A 17,416-nucleotide genomic window follows, 5' to 3' on the forward strand; every position below is an offset into this window, starting at 1 on the left:
AAGGCTTCCCCAGGAGCTTCTGCTCCTCTCTGCCACTGCTGGGACCCTCAAAAGCTGGGACAAAACCTGAGCCGGGACCTGCCCCTTCTGTCACTGTCCAGATTTTGTGCTCATTTTTACTCTTTCCCTGGTGTGAGAGAGGCTCAGTCCACGATACTGAATTTTTATCAGCCTCAAGCAGCTTCATTTCCTTCTCTTTGTGGGTTTGGGTATGATCAGAGATGCCTTTTCCATCCCCAGGGCCACCAGGTGCCTTTGGGTGTAATAAAAATGGCCAAACCCTTCCAGGGCTTGGAAAACACCAGCCTACAGAGATTTAGGGAATTGGGAAAAGGAGGGTCCAGGCAGGGGGTGGAAGAGTCATCACTAAAATTATTATTGCTGGAATAAAGACACCTCATCTTTCTCTGCAGCAGCTGTGAGCAGGTAGCAGGACACACACATGGAGTGTTCTGGAAATCTCAAAGTGCTCCCAGCACTGATTTTCCTCTCTTAGGATGCTTTTTCCCACATTCATCCAAGACTCTGACGCTGCAGACAATGTGCAAGGAAGTCATCTCTGAGGAAAACTGGGCAGGATGTGCCCAAAGTCATTATTCAATTCTTTATTTTTATAAATACATTTCTCATTTACCAGGTGTTTTTAAACTAGTAGTTGGAAATAATGCTCTGTAAAAATAATTTATGAAATTGGAGTTCTCTCTGGGCATCCCACAATACATTTAGTTTCTTTTACCTGTACATAATTTCTGATGCAAATTTGCAGTAAAATCCTGCACAATTAGCTTCCAATATATCTGATAAATGGGATAGTTTGAGGATTTGTGCTGCTGGAACTTCATTTGCTGAAGGGCTGGGGGTGAAGTGTGATATTTGCTGCCTCATTCATATCAAGTTTGGGACTATTTTTTCACTGCTCTCCCCTCCAAAAAAAAGTTAATGATTTTCTCAAGACCAACACACAGAGATGAATAATTTCTGAACCTTTTTTTTTTTTTTTCTTTTGATGTCAAGGAGAAATCTGAATGAAAACTCACTGCTGTTCTGCATTTCAGTTTCTAACAGGCTTTTATGTGAACAAGCAAAAAGTGCTCCTTGTTTTCCATCTCTGTCATTATGGAACATTTATCTGGATCTTCCTGGTAACGTCTAGTGCTTTTGCTGCATAATTGCTGTCAAATTATGCCAGGCCAACATTAAATATTTGACTCCTTAATACTTTTTACTTTCAGCAGGGCTATCTTCCTGCTGCCTCGCACCCCCAGCTCACTTCGGAATTAACAGGAGAGAAAATGCAAAATTGTTCCACACAAAGATAATTATCATAAAAATCTTTCCTCTCAACCCCAGCCAAACACAGCAGACCCCTTATCACTGCAGGAATTTTGAGTAGGGCACTTGAACTCCTTTGAGATTCGAGTCTGGTAGATTAGCATGTAGATGCCACATAATTGTGTTCCCCTTGGTTTCTCTGAAAGCTATTAGGCACTGATTTATTTTTCTGTTACATTCCTGCTTTGTCCTGAGTGTTACTGATGGAACTTCAGATAGGCACACATAACCATAGATTTGACAAACACGACACGGAGAACAGGCAGCAATTTCGGTGTAACTGGGGCTGTTCTTTTCTTTGCAGCCCCTTCTCCCTGTCACACACCGAGGCTGTTACCTTTGTGAAGGGCAGTATTTTCATTTGTGATGCTTAAAGAAAGGGGAAAACTTTAATGAGAACTTGTTTTGAAAGGCGACCTTTTTATTTTTGGTACTTATGGGCAGGAAAAAAAAAAAAAAAAAAAAAAAAAAAAAGAGCAGTTGAACAAACCTGGAGTCTACAAAGTAGGAGTGTGCCACAGACACAAAATCAATAGCAAGGCTCGGCTCAGCCCTGAGCCTCCGTGCTGGTTTAGGTTTCGGTTTTGTAGGGGATGCTCTGGTCCTAAGCCAGGCTCAGCTCCTTCCCCTGCAGGGGATTTGTTGAGGACTCTGCTCTGGGATCAGCTGGAGCTCAGAACTGGGAATGCCAGGGGAATATGGATTAGTTATCATGGAATGGTTTGGGCTGGAAGGGACCTGAAGGATGATTTATCCTGCCATGGCAGGGACACCTCCCACTGTCCCAGGCTGCTCCAGTCCCCCTCCAGCCTGGCCTTGGACACTGCCAGGGATCCAGGGGCATCCCCAGCTGCTCTCCCAGAGCCTCCCCACCCTCAGCTGCTCTCCCACCTGATCAGTGTTTCCTCTCTTTAGCCTCTCTGAGCGTCAAAACTGGATTTACAACCAGTGGCAACATGAATAACACGTGGTTACAAGGTTTTTAATCATATTTTTGTCAGCTCTCTAAGTCTCCTTTCAATACAAGTTTCTTTTTCCAAAGCCAGATACTCAAGCACAGGAATTGCTTTCCCTATCCTCCATCTTTCCACCTGGGGAAAAGCTGCAGTGTTTGATGTCCTCTTGTATCATGTGTGATTTGGGTGAGATCTGGCAAAGGATGAGGTGAATTAGAAGCAAAATATCTTCTCTAGAATATTCTTGAGGCTATTAATGTATTTTACTAATATTTTTCCCTGCTCTGTAAGCTCACAGAGAGGACAAAAAGGTGTCATTGTCACAGTAAGAGCAGGCAGGGCAGTGTCAGGTGTGCTGTGGGAGGGCTCAGGTATCCAGCTTCAGCCAGGTATGGAGGAAATGACTCTCCATGGCTGCTCTTCCAAACCCCGAGAGGATTTCTGCTTCCTAGAGGAGAGTTTGGGTGTAATAAGCTGCAATTAATCATGCAAATCTCAAACTGAAGCAGGAAGAATTCCACCTGGATTTGTGGAAGGAATTTTGATGCATTTTGTCTGAAATCAAAAGAAGGGGGGAAAAAAAACCTTTCCTCCATTCCAAATGCCTTCAGGTCTGGGGATTTGCCAGGTGGAGCTTGAGGGATGCTGGAGTTTGGTAGGAGCTTGTTAAGAGGTGAAGGGACCTGGGGCTTCCCAGCCTGGAGGATTTCAGTCACTCCTCCAAAAATTCCTTCCTGGTTTAGCCACCACTTCATTTACAGAAGAGCAAAGAGGGGAAATGTTGGCTCTGAGGTAGAGAAACGCCTCACCAGAGCAGTTCCATGTCTCTGGAGTTTGATGTTACACTTTTTTTTCTCCTTTTTTTTACTTCTTTTCACTCATAAAAAGTAATTTTAATTTTATTAATTTTAATTTATTAATTTTATTTTAATGGTAGGTGATAGAGTCTTTCCCTACTGCTCTTATTGGTGTCCTGATTTCCAGGTTTCCCTCCCCAGGGACACAAAACACAGGAGGTACACACTGCTCCTGTTCTACAAAATGCACCAAAGAGAATTTCTCCGAGGAGCAGAGCAGGGCCTGACCCACCTCATGGGTCAGCAATTTCAGAGTGTATAAACTCTCAAAATGAGCTGAAATGAGAACGATTGGGGTTTTTTTTTTTGTCAGTCAAAATCCCTTTGTTGACCTGCTGGACTTTATTTCTCTTTGCACCCCTGTGTGTGTGCTGTGGGATTTTCCATGCCCGGTGTGGGTGGCTCTGGGAGCCCTGGGAAGCTGCTGGGATGCCCAGCAGGGCTGTGCAGGCTCACTTTGGGTGATACTTTCTTTTTCAGCTGGGTTTGACTTTTCCCATGTCGATACTTTCCGTGTAGGTGTGCAGAGGGTTTCCTCTGCCCACAGGGCTGCTGAGCAGCCTCTGGGACCTCGCCTTGCTCAGTTTTAAACTCGGGTTTAAGCAGAGAAAGGGAGATGGGACCTGAGTGCCCAGGTGGGAGCACGGAGGTCTCTGGGTGTGACACTGCCCTGTCACACTCATAACAAAATTAACCCTGATTTATATCAAACACCATCCCAGGCCTTAAAGCTCAGCCTAAGTGTTTGCAGTTGTGAGAAATTTGGTGTACACAAGTGCAAGGGGGGACTTTAAAGCAGAGGTTTGCCCAGGGGATGAAGATTTTGCCCTGAGAACGTGAGCATGGCCATATCTCACCCCAAAATCCCCTCTCCCCATACAGGGAATGGATCAGCTCCAGCACAGCATCCCCTTTGGATGCAGCTCTCAGAATATTCCCACTCCTCCCTCGTGGGTAATGCACTCCCCACAGGCTGTTCCTTCTGGGAGGGAAGCTATCAGAAAAAGAGAACCAGGCAGAGCAGCAGAGCGTGGAGGAAGAGGGTAGGGGAGGACAGGGAAACACAGCTCCAGTGACTCAGAGGGGGCTGGAAGCTTCTGTTCCAGGGTGGAGAAACCCAGAGCAATCCCCACTCCCTCGCAGAGCTTGTTCTCCTGGAAAATTTACAGCTCTGAGCTGATTGTTTGGCTTGGCACCATGGTCAGGATGCTGCCTTGTAAACTTAATAATAGCTGCCCTCTTTTTAATTTGTTTGACCTTGACTACAGTAATTTATTATGTGCATTAGAACTAAAAAAAAAAATATATATATATATATAAAGAAAAAAAAAAGCAAAGAGCAGAGCAACAAAGCCTTTGGCTCCTTGCTCTTCTTTCCATGGTGCTCTGGGCTGGGACTCCTCGGGCTGATGGAGCCTTGAGCTCCTGCAGTGGAAAATTGAGAGGAGAACATTAGACAGGTAATTTCTTAGAAAGAAGCTTCTCCAGGTTTGTGTTGAGGCAATTTGCTTTTCTCACTATCTGTGTTTATACGAGTCTGGCTTGGTCCTTTTTCCCTGGCATCCCCTTCTGAGGAAAACTCATTCATAATTTCAAACCTCCTCCGTGCAGACAAGCGCAGCACTCCAGAATGAGCCCAGAATTTTGTGTGTCCCCCAATCCCTGTAGATCTCCCCATCTCAGCACAGGCCAAGACACAAAGAAAACAAGATCTCTGGTTGTGTGATCTGATTTTTTTTTTCCTCTTAATGCTTAAAGTGAAAGCAGCTGCTGGCACAGCCTCCCTTGGGTTCTCTCCCCTCGCACTTGCAAATTCTCTCTTTGTTTGTTTGTTTGCTGGGCTGGGGGAGCTTTGCCTCCTCTCTGGGTCCATCAGGCCGGGCTGGCCGTGTCTCCTGGGGCAGGGCTGACCGTGGGCTGCTGTGTGTGTTGCAGAGGAGCCCTCGTTTCGCTGCGAGGACTGTGACGAGCTCTTCCAGTCCAAGCTGGACCTGCGGCGCCACAAGAAGTACGGCTGCAGCGCCGTGGGCGCGCTGTACGAGAGCCTGAGCGACGACATCAAGCAGGAAGGGCTGGCAGATGGACAGGTCTACGAGTGCAAGGACTGTGAGAGGATGTTCCCCAATAAATACAGGTACCCACGCACAGCCAGACCCTCCTCTGGCCTCCCCTCTCTGTGCTGGATAAATGGAGGTGATGGGTGGATGGCGAGGACTGAAAGGATCAACCTTTCCTTCCTCCATAGGTTTTGGGAATGTTCTTTTTGGAATAAACCTTTCCTTCCTCCATAAAAACCTTTCCTTCCTCCATAAAAACCTTTCCTTCCTCCATAAAAACCTTTCCTTCCTCCATAGAAACCTTTCCTTTCCCCATAGAAACCTTTCCTTCCTCCATGGAAACCTTTCCTTCCTCCACAGAAACTTTTCCTTTCTCCACAGAAACCTTTCCTTTCTCCATGGACACCTTTCCTTCCTCCACAGAAACCTTTCCTTCCTCCGTAGGCTTTAGGAACGTTCTTTTTGGAATAAACCTTTCCTTCCTCCATAGAAACCTTTCCTTCACAGAAACCTTTCCTTCCCTCATAGAAACCTTTCTTTCCTCCATGCAAATATTTCCTTCCTCTACAGAAACCTTTCCTTCCTCCATAGGCTTTAGGAATATTCTTTTGGGATAAACCTTTCCTTTTTCCATAGAAGCCTTTCCTTTCCCCATAGACACCTTTCCTTTCACCATAGCATTTCAGAATGTTCTTTTTGGGATAAATCTTTCCTTTTCCCATGGACACCTTTCCTTTCCCCATAGGAACCTTTCCTTCCTCCATAGGCTTTAAGAATGCTCATTTTGGGATAAACCTTTCCTTTCTCCATAGCATTTCAGAATGTTCTTTCTGGAATAAACCTTTCCTTTCTCCATAGAAACCCTCCCTTTCCCCATAGCATTTCAGAATGCTCCTTTTGGGATAAACCTTACTTTCCTCCATAGGCTTTAGGAATGCTCCTTTGGGATCACCCTTTCCTTTTCCCATATAAATGTCTCCTTTCCCTACAAGGTTTAGCAATGTTCACTTTGGGACCCTCTGTGGCTGTTGGGCAGTGTTTTATTACACCTTGATTTCGTAGACTGGTGCTTTTTGTTGCCTGTTGGTAGAAGCATCCAAGAGTTGTTGGTGGAAAGTTTAAGGGTTCTTTTCTGAGAGACCTGGGTGGGATTTTTCCACCATCTGCTCTTTTGTGCTCTGGTTCTGAAGGAAAAAACACCAATATTAGTTCAGTCAAAATGTGCATAAAGGCTTCTTTTAAATTTAGCTCTTGGTCATTTGAGATGAGTGGGTTTAAAGAGATGTTGATGCCCTAAGAACTCATATTATGGCCACCAGCTCCTATTTGATCCAGCAGGAAGAATTTAGAAATTCTATTCCAATCAAATTTTGAATTTTCTTTGGGTGCACCAAACGTTCTTGTGACAGTAATGTGAAAAGGAAAAAAAGAAGACTGGATATTCTCCAGCTCATTTTTTAATTTGCAACAATTATTCAGTTGTTATTATGATTATACAGCAACTCTAAACTTAAAGAATTAAACTTCTCTTTAAAAGGGAAAATATTTTAACTCAGATTTTAACTGAAAATCTGAATTTTTTTAAGCGGAATGTGGTAGTAATGAAATGCAGCTTTAACACAGAGATCTTTGAGCTCTCTAATTCATTGGCAAAGTGAGACTCAAATAGTTAAATATTAGGAGCCAGCTTTAAAAGTTGAGGGTTTTTTTAAAATCACTTTAAGATTGTGTTTATTTGCATCCTAAGCCTTGATAAAAGCCTTTATAAAATTCTATAAAAGCAGAGTTTTCTGTGTTTACCGGAGGCTGAAGTTCTCACATACTCATTTCTTTTGCTTTCTTGGGTGAACAAACCCCGTGCACCACAAGATTTGATATAAAACTGTGAGAACTGGCAATCCCCTGAGCAGAGCAAAAACCTCGAGGTTAAAGCCCGTGTAAGGGCTGCTTCACTTCACTTTAACATTTAAAAACCTGCATTTGTCACTTTGAACTTAATTACATTGATACTTTCAGCTCTTTGATCTGGGTGAGGAAGTGAGGGGGGAAAAAATTCTATTTTAAAAAATGCAGAGAAAGGTGAAGCCTACAGAACATTCCCTGTATCTGCATGGAAAGGAGCTTGGGAGTTGTAGAATCTGGGATGGATCCTGGGATTCCTGTGTGGGATTCTCTTAGCCCAGCGTGGCATCTTTACCTCGTGTCTCTGCATTGGGTACTCTCATTAGAAATAAAAGGCTGCAATTTTCTTCGTTTGTCTACCTGACAAGATAAGGAGAACTTCCTTCAAATGTGTTCAATATTATGGATTTTAGTAAAAATTCCAGTTCTTTTATCCATCGGTGTCAGGAGCTCTCTCTTCTTAAGCTTCCAGTGCTGATTTTTATGTTAACTAGGAAATAACCTTTGGAAATGTATGTGTTGGATCCTATTTGTACCCTTTGTGTATTCCTGGCTCCCTGGGGGTCAGAACTGACACTGTGGCCTTGGGTTTTTTGCCTTTTTGACCCAATATTTTGGGATAAGTAATATCAAGTTGATTTTTTTTTTTTTTTTTGACAAGGGAAAAGTGAGTCAGCAGCATCCCCGTTCAGCCTTTGACATGCTGGTGGATTGGTGGGGAGGAAATGTCCACATCAGTCTCTCCTCCATCAATCTGCTAAGTTTAAAGTCACTAAAACACAAAATAAACCCACTCAGAGTGCCTGGATGGTCTCAGAATTTTTCAAAGTTAATACAGATGAAATCAAGAATGCCACTGGGGACCTGAAATTGAGCATTTAGCAGCTGACTAAATAAATAAATGTTTTGCTAATCCCAGTAGGTACTTGCCTCTAAACAACATATTAGCTTGTCCATATTTGCTCGAAATAAACTCATAAATCACAGTTAACAGGAGCGTATTTTTGGATGTGCATATGAAAGGCTTGTGTTACTTGGTGTGTGTTAAAAATCTGGTCGTTTTAAGAGCACCATTTCTCGAGCAAAATGAATATTGCTGCTTTCAAACGAGTGGCTTGGCAGTTTAAGAGGGGCATGCCCATGAATATGAATTATCTGGTTGGGATCAGGGCTGCTGCTCCAAGGGAGGAGTTTTGGGTGTTGAGTGACCAAGGCTGACACAATTCCTGGGATCCTGAACCCCTCAGCTCTCTGGAAATGCTCAAGGAGTATCTTCCCTGTGGCATTTAATGAAGACTGGCAGGATTTTCCAGGACTGTTCAACTTTAATGTTTCTGTAAAAATTCAGCCATGCTTTACTGTTCTGTAGGAATGGTTTAATATCCATGTGTAGGGGTGTCGGGCAGGAGCAGATTCCATGTGAGCTGGGTTTTTTTTTTAGAACTCACAGTAAGAGCAGTGTTTGTAATCCTGTTAACCTGCCCCAAAGGAAGCAAAGGATGCACACTTCCTTCCCTGGTTTCTCGGGGCTGGCCTGAGATGTGCAGGATTGTTGGTCTGAGATGTGCAGAATTCCTGGTCTGAGATATGCAGGATTCCTGGTCTGAGATATGCAGGATTCCTGGCCACAGAAATGCAGGATTTAACACTTGAGAGATGCAGGATTCCTGGCCTGAATTGTGCAGATTTTCCGGCTGGGAGGTGAAGGATTCCCAGCCTGAGAGGAACAGGATTCTTGGCCCAAAATGTGCAGGATTCCTGGCATCAGATGTGGAAGATTCCTAGCTGAGATGTGCAGAATTCCTGACCTGAAAGGAACTGGATTCCTGGCCTGAGATATGCAGAATTCCTGACCTCAGAGATGCAGGATTCCCAGACTGAGACATGCAGGATTTCTGGCTAAGTGGTGCAAGATTCCTGGCATCATATATGCAGGATTTAAGGGCTGAGAGCAGCAGGATTTCTGTCTGAGAGGTACAGGATTCCCAGCCTAAGATGTGCAGGATTCCTGACCTGAGAGATGCAGGATTTAAGGGCTGAGAGAAACAGGATTTCTGGCCAGAGAGAGGCAGGATTCTTGGCATCAGTTATGCAGGATTCCTACCCAGAGAAATGCAGGATTCCCAGCATGAGAAATGCAGGATTTCTGTCTGAGAGGTGCAGGATTCCCAGCCTAAGATGTGCAGAATTCCTGGCCTGAGAAATGCAGGATTTAAGGGCCGAGAGATGTAGGATTTCTGACCAGAGAGAGGCAGGATTCCCAGCATGAGAGGAGCAGGATTCCCAGCCTGAGATATGCAGGGAGGTGCAGGATTTTTTGCCTGAGAGATGCAGGATTTAAGGGCTGAGAGGAGCAGGATTTCTGTCTGAGATGTGCAGGATTCCTGGCCTGAGAGATGCAGAATTCCTGGCATCAGTTATGCAGGATTCCAACCCAGAGAAATGCAGGATTCCCAGCATGAGAAGTGCAGGATTTCTGTCTGAGAGGACCAGGATTCCCAGCCTGACACCTGCAGGGAGGTGCAGGATTTTTGGCCTGAGAGATGCAGGATTTTTGGTCTGAGAGGTGCAGGATTGCTGGGCAGGGAGGGAAGTGCAGGTTTCCCATGGCACTGGGGCACCGTGTGCCATCCCTGCCATGGCCCTGTGCCAGCAGCCACTCGGGATTGCCATCATCCCCCCAGCCTGGAGACGCTGCCAGTTGGCAGAAGGCGAAATTGCTGAGTGAAGTAATCAAAGATGCCTGACATTTAGAAGTGAAACGTGTTTGCACCTTATCATGTTTCTTCCCAACGGTGAGTCCCTGTGTTCTGGGAAGCCATGGGCCAGGTGCCCATGAAAATGGACACGTGAGAGTCTCAGCAGCAGAAAATATCTTTGCTTTCCCCAGGGGGATGCCACAGAAGTTTTGGTCACAATGTGCCCATTTTTCCCCTCAAGAACCTGCAGGGTCGGGGCTGAGTTTACTTTTCTTTTTGCCCTTGAGGATGGACTAGAGTATTAATAAGAAATAGCATAAAACACAGCATCATTTTGAGGCAGACCAGGGCATCTTCCACCAATGAATAAATGTCAAAATCCTCAAATGATGTTTAGTTGTCACTGCCCTTCTCACAGTCTATGAGGTGCTCCCTTCCTGCTCTGAAGCACCAGGTATCTGGTACCCTCCCAGCCCCACAGCTGGTTCTGTCACCATCTCTGTCACCTCTCTGGGTCTCAGACCTGCCCCAGTGCCTGCTTTGGGTGGTCTGAGCCAGCCTGTCTCTCTTTCCCAGCCTGGAGCAGCACATGGTGATCCACACCGAGGAGAGGGAGTACAAGTGTGACCAGTGTCCCAAGGCTTTCAACTGGAAATCCAACCTGATTCGGCACCAAATGTCTCACGACAGTGGGAAACGGTTTGAATGTGAAAACTGTGTTAAGGTACAGTGAGAACATGGTCACCCTGGGGGGATTCACCTGGGGGAGGGCACTGGGATTTGGGGAAAAGGGTGCAGGGCACAGTGTCCGTGGGGAGATTCACCGAGAAGTGGGTGCAGAGACCTGGGGAGAGGGATGCAGGATAGTTTCCATGGGAGAGGACAATGAGACCTGGGCAAGGGCTGCAGGAGATGGGTGGCCCATGCTGGCCCAGAGCAGGGGGATACAGGGAGAGGTGACCCCACTGTCCCTGTCCCAGGGAGGTGTCCTCACTGTCCTGGGCATTCCACTGGTGGTGTGAAGCTCCAACCTCTCCCAACCCACTCCCCTTTGGCCATTCCCAGCTGGGAACTGGGGTGGTGGTGAGGGCTATGCTGAGTGAGCAAACCATGAGTACCACACTTTTGGGGGGGGGTGCCACAGACCTGTTCAACCACGGACACCACACACTTGAGATTCCACAGACCCATCAATCCATGGACACCACACACTCAGGGAGGTGCCAGAGACCCATCAAACCATGGACACCACACACTCAGGGAGGTGCTTGTCTCAATCCATGGACACCACACACTCAGGCAGGTCCCACAGCCTGGCAGGGCACCAACAGAGCTCCTTCATCACCTGTTCTCACCTGTCCACTCCACACTCCTCAAGCCACGAGCATCACTGGGGAAAAAAAAACAACAAACCTAACAAAGCAAGGTTTTCACACGCAGGCTCTTCTCCTCCTGCATTCCCCATGTCCTGAAGGTGTTTTTTCCCCGCAGGTGTTTACGGACCCCAGCAACCTCCAGCGCCACATCCGCTCGCAGCACGTGGGGGCTCGAGCCCACGCCTGCCCCGACTGTGGCAAGACCTTCGCCACCTCCTCGGGCCTCAAGCAGCACAAGCACATCCACAGCACTGTCAAACCTTTCATATGTAAGTTGTCACGGCCATCACCAGCCCGGAGCTGGCTGTAATTGCAGGGATCCTGCAGGGGCCCCCCAGCCCTCCCATCCCCGGCCGCTGTAATTTTATAGCTCAGAGCACAAGATGGATTCTTCTTTTTTTTACCTTTTTTTTTTTCCTTTTTTTTTTCTTTTTGCATGCTCCCTGTTTTTTCAGTAAACATTCATGGCAGTTTTTGACTTTCTTGACAAGTTAAAAGCTGAGTCTCTCAGCGGTCACAGCGATGCCATTTTCTCATATCTTTTTTTTCTCTCGTCTTTTTTTGCTTTAATCGCTTTTGAATGTTCCTGTTGGTGACATAAATAAATAGCTGGCACAGCCTGATCGAAATGTTTTACAGGGGTGCCTCAAATCCTGGAGCTGTTGTAAAGAACTTGGAATAATCACAGAGATGAGAAGGTGTTTTTTAAAAAGAAAGTTTTTTTCATCTTTATTTACTGCATGTTTCATCTAGATAATGCTGGGAGCCAAATAAACAGCAGATGAACTGTGTCCTCAATGCTCTTTTTTGGGATATTTCCAGAAGGGCATTTTCCCTGGAGAGCCACCCATCTCAGTCCTTGTCATTCCCAGGGCTGTATATTTTTTTAATTGACACAGCACCCATTGAGTTTGGATAACCGTGCAGGGAGGTGGATGGTGTCACAACAAAGCTCCAGGAACTTTAGGGATCACTTCCTGACACTTCAGAACACGTTTCTCAGGCACGGGCTGGGATCTGGGTTTGATTCCAGGCTTTGATGTTATGGTAGGGAAGCCACTGAAGCCACTCCTGCCTTTTTTTTTTTTCCCTGTTGGAATAATGGGAACAGCATGCAGGAATATCCTGGGAGACTCATTTCATTAATGTCCCGAGATAATCAGTGTCCCGAGATAATCAGCTGGGTGTCAGCAGAGGAAGAAGAAATGCTCCTCTCGCTCATTGTGCTGCAATCTTTCACTGGGCACATGAAAGGGATCATTTGACTCCCAAGATTGCTGCAGGGAGATGAGGGATTTCTCCTCATAATCCCCTCACTCTCACCTCATCAGAATTAGGGAGTTGTCAGACCAAATCAGTGTGTGGAACAACTGCAGAGGGATCCTGCCTGGCCAGACGTGTCAGGTTGTTTTGTCCATCAATGTGGAATCCATTAACAACTTCAAATCCACATGGCAGGATTCACCAGGAAGTTGGTTCTTTTTTTTTTTTTTTCCCTGTTCAGTAGAAGAAAAGAGTCTGTGAGTGTTTGTGTTTAATATTTTACAATATTATATTTGGCTTTCAAAAGACCCCAAACCTGTAACTTTATAACTGCAGAAATCAGGAGGACAAGAGAGGCCATTCCACATGGAATTACTGAATCATTGGATAACTGAACATTGAACAGTATTTTTCCCTATTTCCAGTTTTCCTTATTTTAGAAGGATAATGGGAGCTCTCAGAGCTCTAGCACTTCTCTTTAGGGAATTTTGTGCAATATTTATATATCTAGCAAAAATTCCTGGGGTGAAAAATGGGAGAATCCTGGAATCATAGAATGGTTACAGTTGGAAAAGCCCACTGAGATCATCAAATCCAACCCTTAACTGCTGTGTTCACCACTAAACCATGTTCCCAAATGCCACATCCACAGGTTTTTTTAAGCAATTCCAGGGATGGTGATTACTGATTCCCTTGGTAAAAAAAAAAAAAAAAACAAACAGAGATAGTTGCATTTAAGAGACTATCATGGAAATAAAATTCAGTAGTGCTGAATTTTCATGGAAAATAAATTCAGTAGTGCTTCCTTTAAGAACTCTGTTTGGACATTGTGTAAGAAAACACTTTAAAATAGAGAAAAAAGCCAAATAAACCCTTTCTTTGCAAGTCTAAGGTTGCTGAAATAATACTTACAACAGCCATAAAAAATCTGTGTGTGCACTAAGAGGAGTTCAGGAGACCTAATCCGAGATTTTAAAGTGTGATTGCCAAAAATTAGGATTGGCTCAAACATCCAAACTCTTGTGCTGACTTTCTTGTCCTGTTTGTGTTTTCCTGCAGCTCTGGGCTGTGTCAGGGCCCAACAATGAAACACTCTGGGGACAGACAGTACAGCCCAAATTTACAGTTCAGTCAGAAACCAGAGCCTTCAGTGACACTCCTTTGGATTTTGGGGTGCTCATCTGAACTGAAATGTCAAATTCATTAAATTTTATCCATCTCTGCTTTAAATTTCAATTGGAATTTATTATGTTATTATATTTTCAGAGTTGCTAGTGAAATACTCTCTCACCAGTCATACAATATTCAAGCACTGAAGTTAATCCTAAAGATTTAGGAAAGATTTAAGAGAAAAACAGGGAAAATCATGGTGACATCCCACCTGGGAGGAAGGAAGGAGCACTGAGCAGTCCCTGAGCTGGAGTGTCAGAACCTGGATTCGTGTCCTTGCTTGTCCAACCCCAAACAATGTCCTTCCCCTGCTTTGTCTCAGTTTCCCTGCTCACAAAAGGGTGATAACAGCAGTTCCCCGGGGGAAGGAGCGTGTTAATTCACCACCACATTTATTCCCATGTTGAAAGAGGCACCAGATAATATAAAGTCACAGTGCTCTGATGTATAGAAAAGTTTGGGTGGGATTTCTGTCTCGCTTTGCCCTGTTTCTTCCACAGCAGCAAAGTCTGGAGGTGAAAAGGGGTCATAAAAATCCATGTTTTGAAAACTTGGTATTTACAGGTCGTTAAAGAAAACGCTGATGTGGCTTCAGTTAGCGGGGCAGGGGTGTTGGACTGATTTAATGGATTAAAAAAAAAGATCCCAGCCCTGGCAGAAGCCAGGCTGACAGGGGATTTATAGAGCATCCCCCAGGAGGGGTTATGTACCACTGAGGGCATTAAGGAAGGGCAGGTTTGATTAAATGAGGCAAAGTTCTTCTCCCTCCAGCCCTCAGTGCTTCCTGCCATGCTAGGACTAATGGGAAGCAGATGAGCTGGGATAAATAGATGTTATCATTAAAAATGTATGATTAGGGCAGAGACGTTCTGAGGGGAGTGGAGCATCTTCCCAGTGGATCTGAGCTGAGAGATTTGGAGCTGTTCAGCCTGGAGATCTCACAGCACCTTCCAGGATCTGAAAGGGCTACAGGGAAGCTGGAGAGGGACTTTGGAGTGACAGGACAAGGGGGAATGCATTCTAACTGAAAAAGGGGGAATTTAAGTTGGATATACAGAAGAACTTTTTTCTGTGAGGGTGGGCAGGCCCTGGCACAGAGTGCCCAGAGCAGCTGTGGCTGCCCCTGGATCCCTGGAAGTGTCCAAGGACAGGTTGGACAGGGCTTGGAGCAGCCTGGGACAGTGGAAAGTGTCCCTGCCATGGCAGGGGTAGGATGAGATGAGGCTTTATGTCCTTCCCAACCAAACCATTCTGTAATTCCACGATTATCTTTCTTGAAAATTCCCCCAAATTTGAGGTAGCAGATCCCCTCAGATTTCTGTGGAGCTGCTTCTTGAGCTCAGACGGGCTTCTTCCACTGAGCTTCTGGAAGCACGGATGGGCTTCACCCAAAGGGAAAGGTGGTGATGTCCCACTGCTCTCCCCTGTCCTGGGGAGGGGAAGGGACATCCCAGGGACGGGGCGGTGTGGGGAGGGTGGGCTGGTGGATCCCACGGCGCATCCCTTCTATTTTCCTGTTAATTTCATATCGCTTTTTTGCTGTTGGTTCCTGTTGACGCTTTAGGTGAGGTCTGTCACAAATCCTACACGCAGTTCTCCAACCTGTGCCGCCACAAGCGGATGCACGCCGACTGCCGCACGCAGATCAAGTGCAAGGACTGCGGGCAGATGTTCAGCACTACCTCCTCCCTCAACAAGCACCGGCGCTTCTGCGAGGGCAAGAACCATTACAGCCCCGCTGGCATCTTCGCCCCCGGCCTCCCCCTCACGCCCACATCCATGATGGACAAATCCAAGCCCTCTCCCAACCTCAACCACGCCAGTCTGGGCTTTAATGAGTATTTCCCATCCCGCCCGCATCCCGGCGGGCTCCCCTTCTCGCCAGCCCCGCCGGCTTTCCCTGCCCTCACCCCGGGGTTCCCGGGGATTTTTCCACCTTCTCTGTACCCCAGGCCCCCCTTGTTACCACCCACACAACTGCTCAAAAGTCCCCTCAACCACACTGCGGACGCGAAGCTCCCCAGCCCCCTCGGGAACCCCGCACTGCCGCTGATCTCCGCAGTGAGCAACAGCAACCAGCAGCCTTCAGGAGAGGAGAAATGTGAAAGCAGCCTGGAAAACTCCTACCTGGAGAAGCTAAAAGCCAGGAACAGTGACATGTCTGATGGCAGTGACTTTGAGGATGTCAATACAACCACAGGCACGGATCTGGACACCACGACTGGCACTGGCTCTGACCTGGACAGTGACGCGGAGAGTGACAGGGACAAAACGAAAGACAAGAGCAAACAGATGGAGACCAAGCCAGATTTCGTCAGCAGCTCGGTGTCTGCGAGTTCCACCAACACCACAAGCGAGATCCCTCTCTTCTATTCTCAGCATTCCTTCTTTCCTCCCCCCGAGGAGCACCTGCTGCCCACCACGGGGGCAGCCAATGACTCTATTAAAGCTATCGCCTCCATCGCAGAGAAGTATTTTGGCCCTGGCTTTATGGGGATGCAGGAGAAAAAGATGGGTTCGCTCCCGTATCATTCCATGTTCCCTTTCCAGTTCCTCCCCAATTTCCCCCACTCCCTCTACCCTTTCACGGAGCGGACCCTCAATCACAACTTGCTGGTCAAGGCAGAACCAAAGTCACCCAGGGACCTCCACAAAGTCGGCGGCACCAGCTCGGAGTCCCCCTTTGATCTCACCACGAAGCCAAAAGAGATTAAGCCAATCCTGCCGCCCCCCAAGGTCCTCCCAGCCCCATCCTCGGGGGAGGAGCAGCCGCTGGATCTGAGCATTGGCAACCGCATCCGAGCCAGCCAGAACGGAGGGAGAGAGCCACGGAAAAACCACATTTATGGGGAGAGGAAGCTGATGGCAAGTGAGGTCTTACCTAAGATTTCCCAGTCCCAGCTGCCTCAGCAGCCTTCCCTGCACTACGCTAAGCCATCGCCCTTTTTCATGGACCCCATCTACAGGTATTAACATACCCTGCCTTAAGCCTTTCCCTAACCAGCTCCTTTTCCAACTGACACCACACCCTGAGGCAGGGGAGGATGCAGGTTGGTTGGGAAGAACAGTGAACATCCCCTGTTGTTATTTGTACTTCTCGACACATTGAATTTCCTGAATGGAAAGGGCTGAGTAATTGCAAGGAGCCCCCATAATCAGTGTGTAAAGAACACGTCCTTGTTTTGATAAAGAAGAAACTTGACCTATTTAAGGACTCTCCCACGAGCCATCGCTAAGATGGCACTTCTGCTGGAGAAATTCCAGAGGTTTGATTCGATAAGAATGCAGAGTTCAGATTGCCTTGGAGCCCTGGGCTCTCATGGCTTGGGAATGAGTCAGGAGTCCTGGGAGCCTGGAAATGCAGCTCTCCCACTGACTGACTTGAGGGCCCTTTGCGAGCCACTTCACCTTTCTTTCTCCCTCCCTGCCTCTTCCTTTCTAATGCCTTTTCTTGGGTTTTTTTTTCCGTTCAGAGGAGCTGCTGGTACAGACCCAACCTGCCGAAACATGTTACTCTTGGAGTAACAAGTACTGTGTAAACACATGGTAGCGTGTTACTACCCAGATCTCTCCCAGATACATTTCTCACAGATTTATCTTTCTTGGGAGATAACAAGGCCTTTCTGGTGTCACTTGAACAGATGGTTCTGAGGAGGGCCTGATGCGTTACGTCAGAATGAGCTGAACATGGAAGGCGTGTGTAGAGCAGCCTGGGTGAAGTTATCCAAATGTCAGCTAAACTTCCAGAAGGAATCAATTCAGGAGGAAGTGAAAAGGGAAGACTTTGGCCTTTTGTTGCTTGAG

General features: G+C 46.6%; 1 protein-coding gene across 4 annotated transcripts in view; it reads left to right on the forward strand.

Annotated features, from left to right (window-relative positions):
- Positions 1–17,416, forward strand: part of PRDM16 (PR/SET domain 16) — a 290,814-nt gene that overhangs the window by 247,675 nt on the left and 25,723 nt on the right. For all 4 annotated transcript variants that reach the window (XM_088178594.1, XM_088178596.1, XM_088178595.1 and 1 more), the window contains 4 exons: positions 5,081–5,279; positions 10,380–10,527; positions 11,295–11,448; positions 15,177–16,578. In XM_088178594.1, the coding sequence (XP_088034720.1) occupies positions 5,081–5,279; positions 10,380–10,527; positions 11,295–11,448; positions 15,177–16,578 (1,903 nt within the window). The remainder of the gene's footprint in view (positions 1–5,080; positions 5,280–10,379; positions 10,528–11,294; positions 11,449–15,176; positions 16,579–17,416) is intronic.

The sequence above is a fragment of the Sturnus vulgaris genome, chromosome 25, assembly GCF_052056855.1.
Source record: "Sturnus vulgaris isolate bStuVul1 chromosome 25, bStuVul1.hap1, whole genome shotgun sequence".
Classification (NCBI taxonomy): Eukaryota; Metazoa; Chordata; class Aves; order Passeriformes; family Sturnidae; genus Sturnus; species Sturnus vulgaris.